General features: G+C 42.1%; 1 protein-coding gene and 1 long non-coding RNA gene across 3 annotated transcripts in view; both read left to right on the forward strand.

The window, feature by feature from the left end:
* Positions 1 to 10628, forward strand: part of LOC141739575 (uncharacterized) — a 63830-nt gene extending 53202 nt beyond the window's left edge. Inside the window, exons 4-6 of the long non-coding RNA XR_012585742.1 lie at positions 502 to 664; positions 9119 to 9288; positions 9693 to 10628. This is a non-coding gene — a long non-coding RNA (uncharacterized LOC141739575). The remainder of the gene's footprint in view (positions 1 to 501; positions 665 to 9118; positions 9289 to 9692) is intronic.
* A 1225-nt stretch (positions 10629 to 11853) lies between these two features.
* NKAIN3 (sodium/potassium transporting ATPase interacting 3) overlaps positions 11854 to 22591 on the forward strand; it is a 373785-nt gene continuing 363047 nt past the window's right edge. Inside the window, exon 1 of one of the 2 annotated variants that reach the window (XM_074577126.1) lies at positions 11854 to 12165. In XM_074577126.1, the coding sequence (XP_074433227.1) occupies positions 12112 to 12165 (54 nt within the window). In that variant the 5' untranslated portion in view covers positions 11854 to 12111. The remainder of the gene's footprint in view (positions 12166 to 22591) is intronic. The other variant, XM_074577125.1, reaches the window with a different exon arrangement.

Below are 22591 nucleotides of genomic sequence, written 5' to 3' on the forward strand. Positions count from 1 at the left end.
ACAGAAAACATACTTTTCATGGGACTGTCTTTTCAGAGGAATAAACACAGCGTAACCTCCTTTTACACATGAACAGAACATCTTTTGCATGTGCAGGGATACTGGTTTCCTGGTAAGCGCCTACTTAACCAAAATGCAAGGATCGATCCTTTTTTTTTTTGCTCCCAAAGATGCACTTGGTCAAAAAGAGCACGGTATTGCTGGAATCAGGAAGAATGTGGATGTGCAGACATAAAAAAAAAAGCTGCGCAATTCCAGCAGCCAGATTTTAGGTACTTTGCTTAAATCTTAAATTTTCTTAATCTTAAAGAAAGATTAATTTTCCCTCACCCAGAGGAGCAGAACTTGTTGAATGAGAAGATGTCATCTTTTACACAGCAGCTTCTCTCTTACAGCTTTCTTAATAATTCTTCTTTTTTCTGCCGGAAAAGAGCTGATCAAACCTGGTAACATGTTTACATAACAGCACACATTTCATCTGAAATTATACATTTCTTTCAGATTTTAGTATTTACTGTAACGTTTGAACCGCAAGAGTTCCCTTGGCCAAAAACCAGTGGAGCTGTGTGTGATGAGTCCCTGTGTGTCCCCCGCCTGGCTCATATCACCTTTCTCTTCCTTGGGGCTAACAAAACCCTTCACAGGCATGAAGAATGAACCACAGGTAGGTCAAATTCATATCCAGAAGTTCACGGCAGTTTCGTTACGATATTGTTAAGTTCCATGTTCCTGCTGAAAAGATGACATTTTCTATTGAATAGTGACATTTGAAAATATAAAACTAACATATTACATTTCTTCTGAAATATTTGATTCAGCAAACAAGTGACAGACACAGATATTGCTGGCTTCATTGGCTTTTGCAGAAACGTTATACAAATTGTAATTTGCTCCCAAGTTTTAACCCCTTTTTTTCCTTTACATAGGCAAGCGGATAAAAAAGAAGTATGAGCCATTTAAGACAACAGCACAAAAACTTTTCTGAAATTTAGGTTTTTTATGCTTGAGACATTCATTAAGAGCCAAACAGGGATTAGTTAGTGGAACATGGTCTCTGCCTTGAAGTTTTATATTAATATATCAAGACAGATCAGAAAACTTTCTTAAGGATGAATAGCTGACTCTGATAATAGACATGCAAACGCAAACACGGTCCTCGTTTCCTCGTTTCAGATTACCGGTTTTAAAACATTGTATTAAAATTCACCACAAAAGGCAATCTCGGGCAAAAGCACTTAAACATTTTAACGTCTACAGCAATGACTGCATCTTTATACAGCTTTGTTAACTATGGAGTTAAAAATGAACTGGGACTCCAGTTAACAGCCACAGCACTGTAAATTTGTTGTGGTGCATTAGAGAATCTGGCCCAGTGTGTGTCACAGTTGTTTAATTCATCTAAGGTTGGCAGGGTTTCTTTTTTACTTAAATGTATTCACACCCATGCAAGCTGTCAAATTGGAATTACACTTAAGGGCTTAGACCAAGCTGCAGCTGCAGCAGTGATGGGGGCAGGGAGAGGGGGGGATGCACCACTCCCTCTCCGGCTGCCCAGGACTAAAAAGGATGCCCCCTTAGCTGTTGGCCTGCTCCTGTCTTCCCTGAGTGTTGATTGAAGGACTGCTTGACCTGGCTTTTGTCTGGACTTTACATTTCGTGTGATCTTAAATGGCTCAGCGATACCGTTTTCATTTAGCAATGGGTAAAGATCAGGTATTGAAGAGAATATCCTTGCAGCTTTAAATGACCAAGATATCATCTATCATCACAGCCCTATTCTGTCTGCTGCCAGAGCAAACTCTCTTCATTAGAGCTGGGGAAATTATTTGCAGTAAAGCATTTATTCAGAGAATTTAGCCTTTTATTTTTTGCTTTTTTCCTATTGAAATTTATCTGCAAACAGTCTGATTTTTATGTGCTGGCCTATTATTCAGAGTTATTCAGTGAGCTCTTTAGGCAGCTGTATTACAGTTTATGCACTGCTCCTGAATTCCTCTCTGGCCATTTTTCTCAAGTATGAAGCAGTCATAATTTGTTATTTGTATAGGGGAACATTCAAATAAGTTTCCTAATGTTGCTTTCATTTGCTTCTGCGCATCTTGGAGCACTGCTTAACTTAGGGCAGGATCTGTTGCCTAGAGGCATCCATGCAGTCCAGGTGACACGATGGCTTTCTGTCTCTGACATATCTCCTTCCCTTCACTCCTGATACCGTCTTTGTGTTAGAATTTTTGACATCTTTCTGTAATTCAAAGGGACTTCCTGGTTTCCTATAGGGTTCTGGTGTTGCAAGTGTCTATGTATCATCCACTTCCCTTCATTAATTTGTCAGCTCCATCTCAAAATTAATTGGCCTGATTTTGTTCTCCCAATAGCCTTGGGAAAGTTGTTCTAGAATCTCATTCTTTTGTTGGCTGGAGTCCTCCTAATTCCCAGCATAAAGTCATCATCAAAATACTGCCTGCTACATTCATCTTTGAATCCTGGGACTGAGTGGGGTTTTTTTTTCCTCTAAGAGCCCTTTTAAAGCAAGTGCAGAGCTTGATGCGGTACTGGAAGTTTCCAACAGCATATTTAGCTTTAAGTATAAGTGCTATAACTTTCAGAAATGTCAAATGAATGCAAAACTATATGGCTACATTATCTGTATTAAAATAATTGACTAGTACCCAACTTGTCAGACAGTATTGGTCATTCAAGCTGGAAATTCATCAGTACTTCCTTCTTGATCAGTATATAGTATGCATGATTATGTTTAACAGTCAGTGTGATATCAGAGCCTGGAACTGATTTAGCTTCCAGTCAACTGATAGATTACTGTTATCCTTGCACACTTAATAGCTCTCCTTTGTTGTGGAGAAGCCCTGATTTATTTTTCTTTATGCAAACTAAGTTTCCTTTGTAATCACTGGACGCCTGGAGTTGGTCTTATACAACTAACAAATATTAGCAAACATGATAAAATCATCATACTCGGTAACACATATTGCCAGTGTATATGGACGTCGACCAGTGTGCTTATGTACTGGCTATTCAAAGTCTGCAACAGAATTAGGAGGTTACAGAATGATATCTACCATGTGTAGGAAACTGATAGAGAAAACAAAGAAGAGGTGTGTTTACCTCACTATGTGTGGATTGCTATCACGCAAGCTCATAAACTCTGAACTGTCTGTGAAGAATTGTTAAAACCTCTAAAAATAATGTCATAGACTGGTCTCAGACAAACGGTGAGTCTCAAAAAGAAGTTCATTTGGGGGATTAGAGGGAATACTTATGTTGTAGACTTTAGGTTATTACAATCATCAAATTTCAATACAATTTAGAAAATCAAGGCTAGGAACCTAAATTTGCCACATTGGAAGCAGTAGAAGTCTTGATAGGAAAAAGTCTCTTTAGTTGTTTGCTTTCTTGTTTGTCCTCTCTCCCAGCTCCTAGAGAAGGATCATTTCAATGTTATCAAGGTTTACACACCCCATGGGTAATCCAGTAAGTGTAACAAAGTATACCATGTCTGTAAGTTACATGCAAGTACATATATGACAGTGGAATACCGTCATTTTATTATTAATTCAGATATTCAGAGGCTAAATTATGTTCCAATGAACTCAGTTATGGAAATTGAAAACCGAAAATGTATTTATTTCAGAGCGACACATAATTATATACTTCTAGTTTGCCCTGTCTATTTTAAATTACTTTATGCAAATCTCATTTTCAAGGATTATGTATAGAGTAAAATTAGATGAGCCCTTAAATAGCTAATATAATATAATTGTGGAATTATTGTGTGTGTGCATAGCGTGCATATAAGATCCAGATGTTAATTAGTAAATCAGGTTGATTTAGCAAACAGAAATTTGTTCTGATGAAAAACTGAAAGGACAGACAATTACTTCCTAGAAAGTTATTGTTTGTACTATGAGCTCACTGAAAGGAAAAAATCAACATGACAATAAGTATTTATATAAAAAAAGAAAATACCAATTAGGTCATGCAAGTAGGAATTCATTGCTCCCAGAATCTAGTCTGATGGCTTTGTACAAAAAGCCATGAGATGTTTATTATGCGCATGGATGCTTTATGTAGTCAAGTTGTCCACTTGCGTATATCACTGCATTTCACCTGATAGTAGCGGAGTTGGGACATTCTGCATCAGAAGCAGATCTAGTGTCCTAACCCTTCTTTTGAGGGAAACAGCTGGCTCCAGAGGGTTAAAAAATTCAATCAGATAGTGTACGTTTCCCTGAACGAAAATTCTCCTAGTGCATCTCCTGGGACGATGGTGTTTATCCAAATGGCAACCCTGCACACTGGAAAAAAACCACCTCGAGTTAAAATATTTCAGCTTCGTAGACATAACAAAAGAAGGTTTTTTAAACTACAAATATAATAACCATAATTTAGGTCAATTTTGTTATTTGGCATCAAGCGGACAAGTCAGTTTTGCCTTTCTTATGAAAAGCTGACATTTAATGCCTGAAAATAGCTGGAAAATGAGTGTAAATTACTCACAGAAAAATATTGCCTCTACTAAAGCTGGCAACAGAAACTTTAAAACAATCGCTTGGAACAACCTGTCGCTTCAGCCTACAAGTCCTATTCAGGCTTTAGCAATGAGTTCATTCCTTCCCAAACTCCCATTGATTTCAGTGGGAGTTCTGAACGTATCCAGAGCAGGAGGTACTGCCCACATTTCCTGCTGTGGCAAAACCTGTGCCATGGTGACCTGTGATGGTTTCTCACTAATGCCCAGGTCCAAAATCTCATTCACCAGGTCACAAAAGCTGAGCAGAGCATGAATGCAGCAAGTGTCATGGAACTGCAGAATGACAGAATGGTAGGGATTGGAAGGGACCTTTGGAGATCATCTAGTCCAACCCCCCTGCCAGAGCAGGGTCACCTAGAGCAGGTTGCACAGGAACGCTTCCAGGTGGGTTTTGAATGTCTCCAGAGACAGAGACTCCACCACCTCTCTGGGCAGCCTGTTCCAGTGCTCTGGCACCCTCAAAGTAAAGTAGTTTTTCCTTATGTTCAGACGGAATCTCCTGTGTTCCATTCTGTGCCTGTTGCCTCTTGTCCTGTTGCTAGGCACCACTGAAAAGAGCCTGGCCCCATCCTTTTGACATCTGCCCTTTAGATTTTTATAAGCATTGATGAGGTCCCCTCTCAGTCTTCTCTTCTCCAGGCTAAACAGACCCATGTCTCTCAGCCTTTCCTTGTAAGAGAGGTGCTCCCTTCCCTTCATCATCTTTGTAGCCCTCTGCTGGACTCTCTCCAGTAGTTCCTTGTCTTTCTTGAACTGGGGGACCAAGAACTGGACACAGTGCTCCAGATGTGGCCTCACCAGGGCAGAGTAGAGGGGAAGGATAAACTCCCTTTACTTGCTGGGCACACTCTTTTTAATGTGCCCCAGGATACCATTGGCCTTTTTGGCCACAAGGGCATGTTGCTGCCTCACGGTCAACTTGTCCACCAGGACTCTCAGGTCCCTCTCTGCAGAGCTGCTTTCCAGCAGGTCAGCCCCTAACCTGTACCAATGCACGGGGTTATTCCTCCTTAGGTGTAGGACCCTACACTTGCCCTTGTTGAACTTCATTAAGTTCCTCTCCGCCCAACTCTCCAGCCTGTCCAGGTGTGCCTGGATGGCGGCACAACCTTCTGGTGTGTCAGCCACTCCTCCCAGTTTTGTGTCTTCAGCAAACTTGCGGAGGGTACGCTCTGTCCCCTCATCCAGGTCATTGATGAATATGTCACAAGAATATTTTAGACCATCCTAGCATCTAAAACCCTTCGGTTGTGAATAACACAGCTGGTATCAGTGCTGTCTTTTAAAAACCTAACGCAAGAACTTCAGCAAGCAAAGGATAACAGTCCATTCTATACTCCATTTCAGATTATATAAATTCATTTATGCCATTTTGAAGGACTTTTCTATACAAACTTGTACACAGTGAGAGAGCTGAAACATTTTTAAACAATGATGAACGGATCATTGAAAATGTTTGTCATTACACATCTGCAGCTGGACACCTGATGGGCTCTTCATGGTTTCAGTGGGAAAAAAAGTGCATGTTCTCCTTTGTGTTTATTCTCATCAGGGAAGTGTCAGTGAAAACACTCTAGGTGTATCTGCATCCATCTAAAGAAATCCTTCACAAAAAAGTATCTTTTATTCCCAAGAAATACTCTGAGGGTAGAAAAAGCTTGGTTTATTGTATAAACACCCTTTATCCATCTTTCAGTGGTTCTTTACAACAAATCTTGTTGTAAACTCCATTCTTGTAAACTACACTGTACCTCCACTCAAGTTTTTCCGTGTTAAAATTGAGGATTGTAGCAATGTTTATTTACACTGAATGGTTCCAAATGCATCACTTACTGACCTGCAAACGAGAGGAGAGCCTTATTAGTTGTCAGCTTTTTGTTCCTGTAGTTAATAGGAGAGACAGTTCCAAAGATCTTATGCTTTATTCTAGCCTGGCTGTTCCTGGCTATAAGGATGTGGTATACCAAAATGTGTTATACCAAAAAAAAAAAAAAGAGGAAAAGAAGAGGTAAAGACAGAAAAAACAAACCCAAAGCTGAGCTGGAGTCTACTGCTGACAAACCACAATGAGTTACATGTAGTCAGTCTGCATACTTAGGGCACTCATGTTTTCAAAACTGCTTTCATACTGTCAGGTCCCCGAGGGGACCACCTGCCCTGCCTGTCCCTGCCCATCCCCACCGGGATCCCCCAGGGGCCAGGACCCCATTTCAGCCCCTCCAAGGGCCATCAGTCCCTGCCCCAGTGACTCCCCAGCACACTCCCCGGCCGTGGGCTGATGTCTTGTCCTTCCATCAGCCCGTCCTCGTCCCCGTGGGCCTGCCCAGCCATCGAGGGGCTGTGCCTGAGCCTGGTTCCCCACATTGGGCCTTATAATTTAAAAAACTATTTTTAAAAGAAAAAAACAACACTCATAATGAACATATATTTCCATTCCATAAAGTAACTTGCATTTTAATGAAGAATACAGTTTTCTAGCAGCAGGTGTTAACATCGAAATGAAAAATTAGATCATTATATTGTGTATCTGCCTTCGGAAGGATAAATTGAAAATAGGATTCACTGAAAACACAGATAATATCTTGAAACCCTCATTTGTCTTTAAAGGTATATTAAATTTCATGGGGTTTCTAGTTTGCTTGAGGTATTTCAAGACTGCTTGGGGAATACACAGTGGAATGTTTTTCTAAGCTATTACAACTGTATGTCTGCCTAACGTGTGACCTGTTGATAGCTATATGGAAGCATATTTTGATCCCTCTATCCTCTCTCGTTCTGGGAAAGCTTAAAAAGTAATTACAAAGCTTCTGTTTTCTAGTCTTTCTGCCTTAAATGCCAAAATTAAAGGTGAAATCCGAGGCCACGGGAATCTCTTCTTAAGCTCTGATTCTGCAGGCCCTGAATGTACTTACCTAATCTCTGCACAATATCTAGGGCTACTCTCAGTGTTTAAAATTAAGTAAATACTGCAAATCTTTTCAGGATTAGTGTTATCCTCCAACACTCTTATTCATTTTAATCAGTAATTTCCTCTGAATAATGTTAATGATCAAAGATGGCAAAGTCGGGCTATGAGGGAAGTGTTCCTGCTGTCATCTGTGATTATTACTGTAGTCCAGTGGTCCCAGTTAACAAAACGCACCTCCTTCAGCCCAGGCCAGTGGCCGGATGAGTTTGATGCAGATTGAGAAAAACTCCAGCACGGGCAGACAAGTAAATGGCTTATTAGATGAATAGTGTACACCGTTAAAGAGCTACAAGGCCACTCAAACATTATGAATTTCATTTTGTCCTCTTGATATGAGATCTTTTACTGATGGTTTTAGTTATGAAGACCTAAAATTTTCATATCTTTGATTCTGAAGAATATAACCTACCAAGGAATAAACCTATAGGAAACAGAAGTCTGTACTACATAGTTGTGATATCTCTTATAGATATTTGTGATTCTATTTTCCTATAAAAGTCAACAATCTTGGTTTTCTGCTTTGAATGCAGTGAGATTAAAAGCACAAGCTCTGGTGGCCTACAATTTTGGCTTTAGCATAAGGAATCATACAATTATGTCAGGGCACGGCCACGTCTACATGAACGTAAAGCTTTTCAGTACACGCTTTCTTTTCAAGTGCACTAAATTTGCATCCATACAGCGCATCTTGTTAGGCATTAAGCTAGTCCACAGGGCTTTTTAGTGCTTACACCATTTTTTTACCTACTTGGCATGCACAGTGCTATATTAGGGCTGTCTTCATTATGAAGCTGGAAATGGGTTTCTATGGTTATTTGACTATCAGCTTCTCTACCCAATTCATGGGTAGAGAATTTTATAAAATACAGTCCTTCCTCTTTGCTTTGTACGTTATATTATTCTTATATTGCATGCTCTGCTGTGTTCTAGGACTCCTATGCCTTCTCATAACCATACTTCATTTTTAACCTCCTCCTAACCCAGGTTCCTTCCCCTGTATCTTTCCTATGCCCAGTGCTTTCAGCTGTAGGGCGATTGCATCCTAATAGCTTAGTTCCTTATGCTCCTGTGGAAGTCACGTTCTACAGCATTCTCTTGTTAATTAACATTTTTTTACTACTTCCCTGACCAGGTGACAGTTGTTTTGCTTGTGGAACCTTATACTCAGGAATAAATCTGCTTTACACAAGTGTCCTTTTCATTTTGGGATCAGTTTTGGCTATATAGAGGACAGAAATTGCAAAATACTTCAGGAACATGAGAAAGCAAACAGCAAAATGTTAGAGATTCATAGAGCTCTATGAAACTTCTCTTAGTGAAGATGGGAATTTCCACAGTTTCCATCATTTATAAGGACAAGCAAAGATGCAACTGGTTTGGAAAAGGGTGGGATTTTTTCCACTTCTTAGATGTCACTTCAGAGACTTTTATATGCTCTGAAAGTTACCAGCTCTGGAATTCAAGTTCAGTAACACACAGATTAGAAATTGTGAAGATGGGCGAGTTAAATTGTCTATACAGAAATACGTGCTATTGACTTTCTCTTTTTTTCTGTTTTGGGTTGGTTTTTTGTTTTGTTTTGTTTTGTTTTTTACAAAAAGGCATTTTCTGCCTCTGATAGTCCGGAAGACTAAGTCTGGAGACTGGACATTGACCTGTTGGAGAGGGTCCAGAGGAGGGCCACGAAGATGATGAGAGGGCTGGAGCACCTCTGCTATGAAGACAAGCTGAGAGAGCTGGGGTTGTTCAGCCTGGAGAACGCAAGGCTCTGGTAAGACCTTATAGCAGCCTTCCAGTACTTAAAGGGGGCTTATAGGAAAGATGGAGACGGGCTCTTTATGAGGGAGTGTAGTGATAGGACAAGGGGTTCAGTTTTAAACTGGAAGAGGGTAGATTTAGATTAGATATTGGGAAGAAATTCTTTAGTCTGAGTGTGGTGAGACACCAGGTTGCTGAGGGAGGTTGTGAATGCCTCATCCCTGGAAGTGTTCAAGGCCAGGTTGGATGGGGCTTTGAGCAACCTGGTCTAGCACCATGGGAGGTGTCCCTGCCTATGGCAGGGGGGTGGGAACTAGGTGATCTTTAAGGTCCCTTCCAAGTCTAACCATTCTATGATTCTAAGACAGCTTGAACGCTGCTTTTCTCTGAAACAGCAATACCCACTTCGTTCTGCAGGTTGCTAAAACAATGGCTTGGACGGGTGAAAAGTGCCTTCTGCATCTTATCCAGGTCTTCAGACAGTTCTGCCTTAACAGAGAACATGGGTTAATGTCAGCTACTATCGTAGTACTGGAAGGTATCTGCTTTCTCACAAGAAGGAAAGGTAAAGATTTAGCTTCTTCTCAGAAGGGCACTACCCCTGGGGAGAAATAGAGGGGGAAGAGTTATGGACCTCATCCCACTGATGTACAAGCAGGGGCTGAATATGGCGAGTACAAGTAAAATGTGCTTCAGCACTGGCTTTTGTAATTTAATTTTTCTGGTTTCTTACCTGCCCTGCAATTCTTATTATTAATCTTTTTATTATTGGGTTTAACTAAAAAGATCTTGAGCATATTAAATACTTCAGTGAAGTCCAGAGAGATGATACCTGCTTTAAACCCTCTGTATAGAAAACCAATTATCCATAAAATTTACCAGTTCAGGCTGGCACAATGGGTTCTTGGAAACTATCATCTTTCCAATTTACTTCCAGATCTTCAAGTATTCATCCTTCAAAACAAATATGTTCTCAGAACATGTAACTTTAGTAAAGTTTAGCCCCAGGTAGAAATCTGTCTTAAAGCCATACACAGAAATATAAATCTCAGGCTGTTTTATTGAAGTTTTGTATATTGTGCAATACGTGGGTTATATTTTGCGTTCCTCACATTCATACCTAGTCAACTACATATCCTGGATGAGCAGAATCTGGTTCTTACTTGCCTTTCTTTTGTTCCTTCAGTTTGGTATATAAAACGATCTTAATGCTTTCCTACTTAAAAGAGAAGCGGCAGAAAAAAGCATCTTTCAAAATCTAATATGACACAATACTGTTTTGCGGTAGTTTTGTAATTATTTGACTATTGTCACTACCATTTAATGCATAAATTAAAAGTTGTATGTGTTGTATGCTTCAGTGTTATTTGGCAGAAGCCTGTGTATCATGGAACAGCAGCTGGTAACAGGCTGTAAGAAGGCACTGTCTGGTGAGCACAACCTGGCACTTTTGCCTTAATGCCTGTAAAAAATAATCATCTGATTTATCCATACTTTGTTGGAGAGGGGAAAACAAAGAGGTAGTTGACGCTTCATCCATGTGTAAAAAATATTTTTAAGAGACGGTGTGCATATTTGTATCTATTTTTCCTCCGTAAAACATTACGTGTCTATGACCAAAGTGCATATATAGACGTAGGGACCGCAGCTTCTACACTGATCCTATGTCAGCTGCCCACGGCGAGGCTCCTGGAGAGCTGTAGTTATTCACCCGCCTCCGTGCACGCAGGAATTCTTCTTTGCGACTCTCGGGAGTCCATTTACCTTTGCCAAGAGACAGACGATTGCCGGGGCCCGGCCCCTCTCCCCGGCGGCCCTTCCCAACTCACACCCGCCGGGGACGGCGGGAGCCGCCGGCCTCTCTTGGCCACAATGGCGCTGCCGGGGGTGGACGGGGACACCCCCTCCCCCGGCACCGCCTGTCAGCGGCCGAGGAGGCGATTAAAGAGCCCGAGGGCCAGCCTGGGACGCTCAGGCCCCTCACCGCCCGCGGTGAAGCCCGCTGGCCCTGCCCGCCTGCGGGGGCAGAGGGCGGGGAAGGGGCTCCCGGAGGTACCTCCCGCCTGCCGCCCTCCCCGGGAGCGGGCACCCGGCCTCTGCCCGAGGGACTCCCTGAGGAGCCGGGGACCGGCCGCATCCCCCCGGCGCAGCGCAGGCCGCCAACAACGACCCGCCGCCCGCCCCCGGGCTTCCCCGGCCGCCCCGGGGCCGGCCCCGTCTCCGCCGCCCAAGTCCCTTGAACTTTCCCCGGGCTCCCGCAACAAGCGGCCCGCGCTGGGCTGCGTCGGCCGCCGCTGCCCGCAACAGCCCCCTGTTCCCCTCTCCAGCACCGCCTTTGCCCTCGCAGCTTCCGAAATCGCCCGCAAACCGCCCACCCCAGGGGACTCCCGGCGCGGCGCCCTGAGGAGAGCCCGCCGCCGCCTCTCCTCTCCCCCTCACACCTACCGCAGCCCCCCGCTCGCCGCCCCCCGCCCTCCCTCGCACGCCCACCCGCGGCACCCCCCCACCCAGCCCCCCGCCTCCCCTCTGCCCACCCCCGCCCCGCTCCGCACACGCCCACCCCCGTCCCCTGCCCCTTCCCCACAGCCGCCGCCGCCGGCTCCTCTCCCCGCGGCCGCACTGACCTCCGCGCTCTCCTTCCCGCCGCCGAGGAGGAACCCCCTCAACAAAGGAGGGGGGAGCGGCGAAAGGCGGGGGGACGGACAGACAGACACACAGACACAGACACACGCGGCCGCTCCGTCCGGATGCGGTGAACCCCCCGCTTCGCCTCCGGGGGGGCCGCATCGGCGCGGGTGGGAAGGAGAGGAGAAGCGGCGTCTCCCCGGCTGCCACCATGGGCTGCTGCACGGGGCGCTGCACGCTGATCTTCCTCTGCTCGCTGCAGCTGGTGAGTGACCGGCCGCCCCGGGGACACGCTTCGGCTTGGCGGGGCGGGATGGGATGGGATGGGATGGGATGGGATGGGATGGGATGGGATGGGATGGGAGCTCTCCCCGCCCCGGGCACGGCCGCGGGGGCACGGAGCTGTCCGCGCCGGGAGGGAGCGCAGGCGGGCCGGCCCCGCTCCCGACGGCCCGCCCGCTCCTCGCCCCGACCCCCGGCCCGTAAGTTTTGCGGTGCGGCGGGAGGAGGACGCGGTGGCGGCGGCGGCTGGGGAGGGGACAGGCGGCGGGGGCGGTGGCCCCGCAGCCCCTCCGTCCGGCCGCGCTCCACGACTGAGGGAGGGGGACTCCCCCGCCCTGGCCGGTGCCAGGCAGGGGCGTCCCCCGTCTGCCGAGGAGGAGGAGGAGGGGGAGGACGGTTGCCCCCGCTCGGCCGGTGCCCGCGGGGCGGGAGCGGGTCGGGGCCGGGCGGTGCTGGGGGCCGCGGGTCGCCCCTGACAGGGCGGTGGGGAGGGGTGGGGGGGCAAATCCGCCGTCCTCGCCCCGCTTTGCTTTTTCTGCTTCTCCTAACCTTGGTAAAAGCGGCGTCTGCCGGCCCTCTTCTGTGACTTTTCCTGGGATTCCTTTCCTCCGGTTAAATATTCCTCAGCGTGCAATTGAAACGGCGGAACGGTGCATCTTCCTCTCTTTGTTTACTGAAGTTGGCATATTTGTTTCAGGGAAAAGAGTTGTTGAGACAAAACAGCGCCAAACAGTAATAATCCTTCCTCCGGCTCATTAGCCGGATGATAAAATAATGCTCTTCCTTTAACAGTAGTCCCCGGTCCCAAGAGTATTTTAAAAGATTTTTCTCTTTTCTAGTGACTCAGAGTCATCATTTTGCCACATGATCTTTCTTAAGATGCGTGCTGTTCCTTGGGTGTGTGTCTGTAAAGGGGAAAAGTGGGATTCATTTACTCTTGGTTTGGTTTTTTTTTTCCCCACTAATCCTTTGCTAATCTTTCTAGTTTTCTGTTACAGCACTTTGAAATCGCTTCTGTTTCAGGGATAATACACTTAAATGCAATATGTACAATTACTTCATTTGAAGATCCTCGTTCATTTTCAAGGCTTTGTGCCAGATTCTCAGCCTGTGTAAACTGGTGTACCTCCATTGTTTCCAGTGTGAGTCTGAACCTTATTCAGATGTTCTTTAGCGTGATGGAGCTAAGTGTGGTATAAGAAGTACTTCAGTGCCACAACCTTGCCGGAAAGTAGAGATGACATGCGGTTTGTACTTCTAGTGTGAGGAAAGCTTTGTTTATACATTTCTGGCCTTTTTTTTTTTTTTTCCCTTGCTTTGCATCAGTTTTGCAGATTCTGTCCTCTCAACCGCAGCAGAAACACTCTTGATTTACTTCAGTGGATGTGGGAGGGGAAACAAACCCGTTTGCTTCAAATATATCTCTCCACCAGTTATGACTGGTTATAATAACTGTATTTACTATTCTATAGAATTACTTGGAGGCTATAAAAATTGGAAGTAAAGTGTGAATAGCCACCATAATCTGCAGAGAAATGCATTATAAAGTCTTTCTGAAAAAGATTTGTCTTTTATGAAAGACCTATCAGATGCTATAACAACTTTCAAAAATGCCTTTAATGTGTAGGTTTTTTCTACTGTACTTACCTGTTTTATAATAATGTTCCACTGTCATATCCATGTCTTTCAGGCACTGGTAAGTGTTTGCATGGCAAAATGTTTTTGTTTTGATTTATTTTCATTTAAAAATAAAAGCGGTGTTTTAAATCCAAGAAGTAGTAGACATGAACTTAAAGCTCAGGTACTTTTCGTGGTCTCAGTGGTGGTAGGGTTCAGTTCATGTCTGTAGAAGTTGTTACCACAGGTGGTTTTAGGTCTTTTTCTAACACCTCAGAGGTCAGGAGTAGAAAGCGTGCACAATAAAACTGCATCCTTGGATGTTACTGTCATTAAGCAAGATTTGTTTTACCGTGCATCCATTTATGGAGGGGTGAAAGAGGTATCTTTCACTGTAGTAGTCACTGTAATAATCATGGTATTACTGATTGTGGGTGACATTTAGATTAAATGTTACCAAACCCAAAGCACTTGTAGTGCTACTTCGTAGCATTTCAGTAGTGCAGACAACTTAGACGACTTGAGGAAAAACTTCAGAAAAAGAGGCAGATGGGCACGTATTTTAAAAAAGGACCTTAGTCATATTCTGGTCGTGCTGGAAAAGGTCTTGGGAACAGTTCAGGCTTAACTTTAAGATTAACCTTTAGATATAACCTTCAAAAGAGATATATTATAAAATATAATATGTTGGCAACACCTGTAGCATACATGTACTCTGTAGGGTCTCTTTGGTATAAGATAATGTGAAGTAAAAAAGCCAAACTTCTGCAAACATGTCCATACCAAAGATTTGGTTCTTGTTCTAAAGAAAGATGCAGTGTTTAGTGGCCTCAAAGCACAGTTTCTTGATTCCTTAAACTGTTGTCTTAAACTGTTATTCCTTAAGCTTAAAACTGTTATCTTCTTTAACTTTTGCCTAGTCTGCGTGTTTATATGCTGCTGGGATGAAGAATTACAAGGTGAAGAGAACAACAGTTATTGTGTGACAGCCTATAAAATACCCTTCCTCCAATGATAATGCATTAAGTGTATTAACTTCAAGAAGATTTGTTTGTAATTTTCAGTGCCATTTGCCAGTTGGAGGATTTTGATGTAAAAATGACAATAATAACAGTTTTCAGTTATGTTTTGATCCATGAAAACGTTTATTCCTGACTGACAGCTTTTACGTTTTATAATAAACACATTTTAATGTTGAATTCAGTAATCCCGGGGACAGTCTGTAGTTAGTCTTCTATCGTTTAATGATAACCTCATTCTTAAATGTGAATCCATGTCATTATGTGTAGTACAGAATTCTGGAAATAATCACTGAGAAGGGGTTCTAGGTAGCACCAGGTCAGGAAAAACTGTTAGCCACGTGGTTTCCTTCAACCTCTGCAGGTGGATTCTGCTTCTGAAAGCCAAGGGAATTTTGCATAAGGAGAAGAATATCGTGCTTTTCCCTCAGCTTGCCCCCCCCGCCCCGCCCCTTCCCCGCCCCGTGATCTTTTACTGTTTTCCTCCTCCTGGCAGAAGCATTGTCATATGCCATTTCCAAAGTTGTCAAGCTAAGAACTCAGAAGTGTACATGTATCTTTTTGTGCATAAATCTGTCATTAAGACTATTAGGAGCTACATATACATCAGGAAAATATATCATAAGGATATACGAATCCTTTGGATTACAGCCATAATTCTTACTGGTGCCACTAGAAGTCTCAGATGTTGGCCTTGTCTGTACAAGAAAATTAAAGCAGCTGCCAGAGATGGTGCCTGTGTGGTGTAGCCACCCTGCCATAAAATACTGCAACATGAAAATGTTTGGAAAATAAAACAAATTCTAAAAATATTAAATTCTGGAAGGGGTAAATTGACAGCGAATTGCAGAGAGATTTAGCTGTGTGAATCCAATTGATGTTAATATGTGTCACACAGTGAAAACCTTCATGCTGCTTTGAAAATGTGTTTCTGAGAAACGACCGTTGCAGGATAATTTTGTTACAACATTTACAGTAAGTGGAAGTTTTTGGTACCTAGAGGTATACAGATACACAAACACAAAGAACTCTAAATAGCGGAGATGGTGAATGAGATTTTCAAAGCAGTGAAGGGAAGATTAATGGAAAGCATGTGGCTAAGTCCCCTTCATTGCTTTGAAAATCTCATTTCATGTGTTTATCCTTGGACTTTCCTGCACTGTGTTCATTGTATAGGTCTTGATTTAGAAGCGGATGTTTTATCCAGTATAGTTAATGTAAAATAGGCTGTTCCCTCTTTAACCTGTTTCTTTCCAAATAATTTAAGTGCCAGCAGACCACACTGGGAAGTGATTCCGGTGGAAACATAGCTTCTGTGTATTCATATTTTGACTAGTGATTTTTTGAGGAGTGCCGTTGGTCATTTTAACCGACTAATTCCTCTCAATATTCAGAAGATTTATGTTTGTGATTGCCATTAACATTAATTATACTGATGTATGTAAATCCTTATGCTTGGAGATGAGACTATATCCATTAGCGTGAACGATAACTTTTCATCATTTGTTGCTGTACATAGTGGAATTTCAGCAGTTATGTGGGGAAGTGATATGTGCCATGCATAGATTTTCATCTTATTTTAAAGTGCTTTATAAAGCTGGAAAGTCTAACTTAGGATTTTGGCTCTCTGTGCTTGTATGTTAGAACCGACAGACGATGGTTATTCAGTTAACAGCTCAGGGATTCAAGGGATTTGATAAATTTGAGAAAGTAAAACCCTTGAACCGGTAAATTGCTGCATCTTTTTATGTTGGCAAAAGAATCACTGGCCCATTGATCTGGAGATGAAGCATCTGTCCACTGATAAAGGAGGAGGAAGTATGAGGGGGTGCCTATTGTACTAGCAGGGGTGGAGGAGGCTTGGGATTTTAGCCCCGGACAATGCGCTGGTTGCAGAATGTTTCCCTTTCTGTTAAGGCAGCTGACGTGTGAATGGTGATTTGCTCCGATAACTCAAATGACATCCCCCAAAACCATGTAGCTGTTGCTGGTGGCTGGGCCTAAGAGGCTGATACGCTTGTTGTACGGATGTATAATTGTGTTTAAGATTGGAAGTAATACACTTAATCCAGTAGAACTACATGAGTTAAATCTTTGCAATCCGAAAAATGTATGAGACAAATGAAATGTATCATTTTTAGGATGTCTCTCATCAGGGACAAATGAGTGACAGCTAGCAATAAGTGGTTTTCACTTTGTGGTTTTGGTTTATTTTACAGAATTGTTGGGAGGTACCTGTTAGAAAAACACACATTCCCAGTGCATCAGCACTCTAGTGTTAACCACACCATGCACCAGAAATTCAGCCTTGGTAGTGAAATCCCCTCCTGCCGAAGCTGCACGAAGTTCAGTGATCCAAAGTTGGGAATTCAAAACTTGAGGAACTCTGAACTTGCAGAGCATCCTGAAACTTCTGAACTGGGTGAATTGCTTAAAGAAGCCATGCAGATCTTGCTTAGTTTTAGGCTCCGTTCACCACAGCAGGCTATTTTTCTGCAGTTCCTTGCGGCTGTATGACTGACGGTCAATTGTCATATGAAAATATAATTAATATTTTTACAGCGATGAAGTGACTTAAGAGTTCAACCATAATAATGGCAATTAATTCACTGAAAATTGGAAGTTATATAGCTATCCTTCCTGTCTATAAAACCAGTAAGTTTTGGAAATAATTATTTTAAGAATATTGGAACATGCTGCTGATCTGCTTCTATTTCAAGATCTGCTACATTCTGCGAAGACACAATTCTTGGGACGAGGAAACAAAGATTGCAGTTTTGGAAATCATTGAAATTCTGAAGGATGGCATTGGTGGATCCAAATGGGATTTGGGTAGGACTTGCAACTTCAACACAGAATAGGTTTATGCTTAAAGATGAAGTGAGATTGACTGCACTGGAACTTGATTAAGTGTTTAAATCTTGTTGATTTTGGAAGGTTTGGAAGGTTTTGTGAGGTTTGGATCTGCAATAAAAACTTGTAAAACTAGGTAATCTTAGGTCTTGTCTTTCAATATGTATACATCTTACATGTATCTTAGAGGTATAAAGTGGATTCTTTTAGTTCTGGGGTCACTCTGGTAAGTTGTCAAATAAGTAACAAAATCACAATTTAATTTTCCAGGTAAATACTTTGCATTTTGGCTCCTCTGTGGTATCGAAATTACTTTTGCACACAAATGAATTAATTTAATTGATTAGGTGAACAAAGAGAGAATCAAATCAGTCGCACAGACCGTTGGCCCTGGTATTGCACAGGAAAAGTGAGCAGAATAAGACTATTCACTTGAATAAGACTGGAATCAATTCATGTGTTCAGTACAGATATTGGTAATATGGTCTCTTTTTGGGTGTGCACAGCGAAAAGAGGAGAGGCAATGGACCAAGGATGCAACAAGGGGCAAATTCTAATTTAATGTTAAGAAAAAAATGTCGCAGTAAAAGCAGTCATTCATTGGATCACATTTTCCAGAGAAGTGGTGGAAAATCCATCCTTGAATAAATTCAAACCCCAGCTGAACATAGCTCTGAAAAACCTGATCTAACTGAAGTACATCTGATGTTGAATTTGGCCCTGCTATGAGCAAAGGTTTTACCAAAAGACCTCCAGAGATTCCTTTTAACTTAGGTTATCCCATGATTATATGATCTTACTAGAGCATACGGAATAAGGGCCTTCGATTCTTTGTTAAGAGGGTATTTAAAATACACAGTAATTTGGGTTGCTTTGAAATAATTAGTTTCTTAATTTGCTGTGGGCATAATAGTGTGGAAGTAGGCTTGAAATGGCAATAACCATCCTACCATTTGGTTGTATCTCTTGGTATCAAACTTCAATGTGAAATTAAATAAGTACCTGTGATGGCCTTGTCATTTATTATTTCACAAATAATAATTCTGTGATACAATATAGTATGTCAGATCTTTTGAACTCATTAGTACTGAAGCAAAATGTATTTTATTCTTTCAGTCCTGTAATTAATTTCTAAGCAAGACTGCAGTCATTTTGAGGCAAAGAGCCTGTTATTTCTATCTGTACAGGGAAATGAACTGCACGTTTTTGGTTCTAGATGAGTAATATAAAGGAGCAGTAATAAGTGACTGCGTGGTTCAAGAGACTGATAATATGATACAGTTTTTCACCTCTAGGTCACATTTTGAAATCTGCTGCATGTCAGATGAGGGCAAATGTCATTATGGTTTCTATGAAATGTTAGTGGTCTTGATATAGCATCAATATAAAAATATCATCTCCATATTAGTCCTAATTTCCACTTTTTATGTTATACTGGGAGGGTCAAGGTTGGTGGCCATGGTATTGTGAAGACCAAAGAGATCTTTTTGCCCATGTTTTCTTTTGGTCATCTTTTCAGTGGTGCTGGCAGGGCAGCGTAATGAAGTTTGTGCTGCCTTTGCTTATACCGGACATGGTATTTTTGCTAGGGTTGTCAGCATAAGGAGGCATTTGTAAGTTTTACGAGTCACAATAAATCAAAATGAGATATAATGTTAATTGCATTGATTTTGTGCAAATTCCGTCTTTTTCATCGCTCAGAAAAAAGAACATTTCTTACTTCTTTTTATTTAGTACATTTCGCCTTGAAAATAGAATTCGGGCAATAGCAAACGGAAAATGTCTCGCTTTGAATCTTGAAGCATCTCAGATCCGTCTAAGATGAAACAGTTTTCTCCTCATCTATCAAGAGCCGTTAATGCATACCTTCCTAAAGGCTATGCTAGCAGGTTTCAGATCATACACTGCTACACTTAGCGAGACCTGCAATTCCTTGACAGAGCAGTGCCAGCAGCATATAACAGGTTTTTGTATGTCATGGGCTTTTTTTTTTTTTCTCATGTGTGACCAGTGAAATCTTAGTGATCTCACTACGGATCTGTGCCATTGGCGGGTCTGTAAAAGCCAGTGGTAAGCTGGATTTGATCACTGTTCTCTGATCTCAGGAACATACAGAGTGCTTAAGACCCTGGTAATAAAAAGGTAGTAAAAGATTTTATTTTAGTCTTTTTACTTTTTACTATACTTCCTTATCATCTTGCCTTTCTTCAAACACAGCCATACCTTGCATGTAATCTCAGCTCAGATGGATTTTTTAATGCTGTGGTGATTTGGGACTTGTTCTTAGGAGTTGCTGAATGCCCTCCAGCTCTCATTAAAGTTGCTGAAAGTCATTCTTTTACATATAGGCTCTTTATAATGATAGGTTCAAGCAAAAGCAGCAGTGAACCGCTTCCACCTAGTGAATGCCAGCATTACAGTAAAAGGAAAGGAAAAATAAAAGCTTTGTACTTAGTACAACAACCAGTTTCTGCCAGGCAAATATCTCTTACAGAAATTAACATCACAAAGTAGTAAAATTGAAAATTTTATGAAATACATAAGGAAGGTAGTTGTAAAACAATTATTTGAGAGTGACTCTCTTGAATAATCACAGTTGATTCTTCCACAGATCTCTACAAAAGGGGTTGAGAGAAAGTTTTTTTTGTTTATTTCATCAGTACACAAGTTTTGACTGAGAGTAAGTATAAATATATACAAAGAGCATATGTTTGGCAATGAGCCAAATGGAACTTCCCTAAGGAGGGTTTTGACACACACCAAAGAAGCTACAGATAAAGCAAAGCAAGAATAATAATTAGGAGATGAACCATGGGCAGAAAGATCCTGAAATGCTTTTGTAGTGAGGGAGATTACGTGGGAGCATGGGATGAAAAGTGTAGAAAGGTGCATTTAGATGAGTGTAAAGAAAGTGTGACACGGAGGCCCTCTTCAGCGGACAGATGAAAGTTAGCTCTGTGTGCGGGAGGAATTCCTGCCCAAGGTTTCACTGAAAACAAGATCTTAAGAAAAAAATTATTTATCTGTCTTTTCTAACATGCCGCTGCTGATAAGCCAGTTTCTCACTGTTCTATTGTAAAGTTACTGTGTTAGTGTCAAACCTTTTGAATAAAAAAAGCCAAGGAAGCAAAACCATATTAGGATGATTATTTTCTAGGGAGATTGGAAGGAATGGCAGTCTTTCTCATCCAACTTCAGCTTCTTTGCCTTTGGTTGAGCCTTGAATACTCTGTGCTGTTTCTGGGAATGCTGCAGCTTCACTGCCCTGCTGGCAGTTCCGGGAACCTCGTGTGAGCAAAGTGCTGCTGGAGCTTATGAGCTCAGTGCAGCTGAAGCTCAGCACAAGCCACAGTGGAAATGAGTAGACATGTAAATCCTTATCAGCCTTGTGCATCCCTACAGAAGAAAAACCAAAACAACTAAATGCAGATTTTTAGATGGATTGAAAAGACCTCGTAATATGTCTAAATGCATTTTGGAAACGTGATTCTGTTAAAATGGAGAGCATAGAGAAAAATCCTTTCAGGTGTTTAGTGTCCACAATCAAAGAATAAAAAGCTGAAGAATTCTAAAGCTGGAAACTGTAGTGCATTATAATGCAGGAATAACATCACAAAAATATATAGTTCTATCTCTGCTTGTGAGCCATTTATTTTTTCCTGATAAAGGCTTGCTGTATCTTTCTACCGCAGAGTGTTTCATTTCTCCAATATGTATTTTTTTCATGAATTAAGTAGACATCATTGAGGTAAGTGTGTTTAGATTTTAACTGGAACAGAAACCTTGCTGCTCCTACAGATTGAATAATTTACATCATAGAAACCTCAAAAGGCTCTCTGCCCTCTAACACAGATGGAGCTACTCAGAAAACTGAAGAGAGATGGTCTTCTCATGGAGATCCCCTGAGCTACTGGGGATTCTTTAGTCAGTCATCTCTACATTTGTAAGATGCTTGCTTTAGTGTACCTACTAACACGTTCATTCAGGAAGCCTTAAAAATGCCCAGATTTGGAAGATATTTTCACCAATTCCCACTGTTTCCAGTTGATTCTTATGTTGGTGAAAGTTGCAGATTGGTACTCAGCCTCACCCGACTTCTGATAAAACGTTTCTGTTCTCATCAACAGAAAACTCTTGGCTCCAATGTGTAGCTGTGAAATGATATGCTATTTCCATTCTCCTCTTCCTCTTTTTGTCTTGAGCCAGATGTTTTGTTCCCAACTCTCCTCCCAGTTATTTCGGAACAAGCTCCAAGTTCCGATCTTCATCTGTTTTATCAAAGTAGGGTTCAGACCCTGTCCCCCCATAACCCCAAACCAACGAAGACTGTTATAATTTACTTGTGGCTGTAGATGGGCCCACTGAACATCAGGTTTAAGGTTCTCCCCATCCTGAAAATATCCTTCACTTCTGGGTTGAGTTCTCCCACAACCTATGGCTGAAAATACTGCATCATTCTAGACAACTGGAAGAAATGGCAAATGCGTTTTCAGTTATGAATGACAGATAGAATTCCTCTGTTAAAACAGAGCAATTAATGCTGTTTAGCAGAGCACTTTCAAAAACAAGGATGAATTTCCAGTCTTAAGGATCTATGTGTGTATTTCTCTGACTTCTCTTCCAGCATTATTAAGAAAAAGCAGAGGCATGCACAAATGCATTTATGGTACTGCGGTCCATTTCTTTTCACGTGTAGGAAAATCAAGTATGTGGTTGTTATCTGATTTGCATCTACACAATGTGAGTAAGATTTCTTTTAGTCTAAGCCACAGTTACTCGTGGTTCTTCAAATCATGTTGGTTGCACAGCATTATAAGAAGTTCTGGTTAGTTCAGAAAAGAAGGCAAAATGAACGAGTGATACCTGATAAATGAACTAGAAGTGTGATTTACTGTAATGCTGTTATCAGAGGACTTCCAA

The sequence above is a fragment of the Larus michahellis genome, chromosome 2 (genome assembly GCF_964199755.1).
Source record: "Larus michahellis chromosome 2, bLarMic1.1, whole genome shotgun sequence".
In the NCBI taxonomy this organism is placed as follows: domain Eukaryota; kingdom Metazoa; phylum Chordata; class Aves; order Charadriiformes; family Laridae; genus Larus; species Larus michahellis.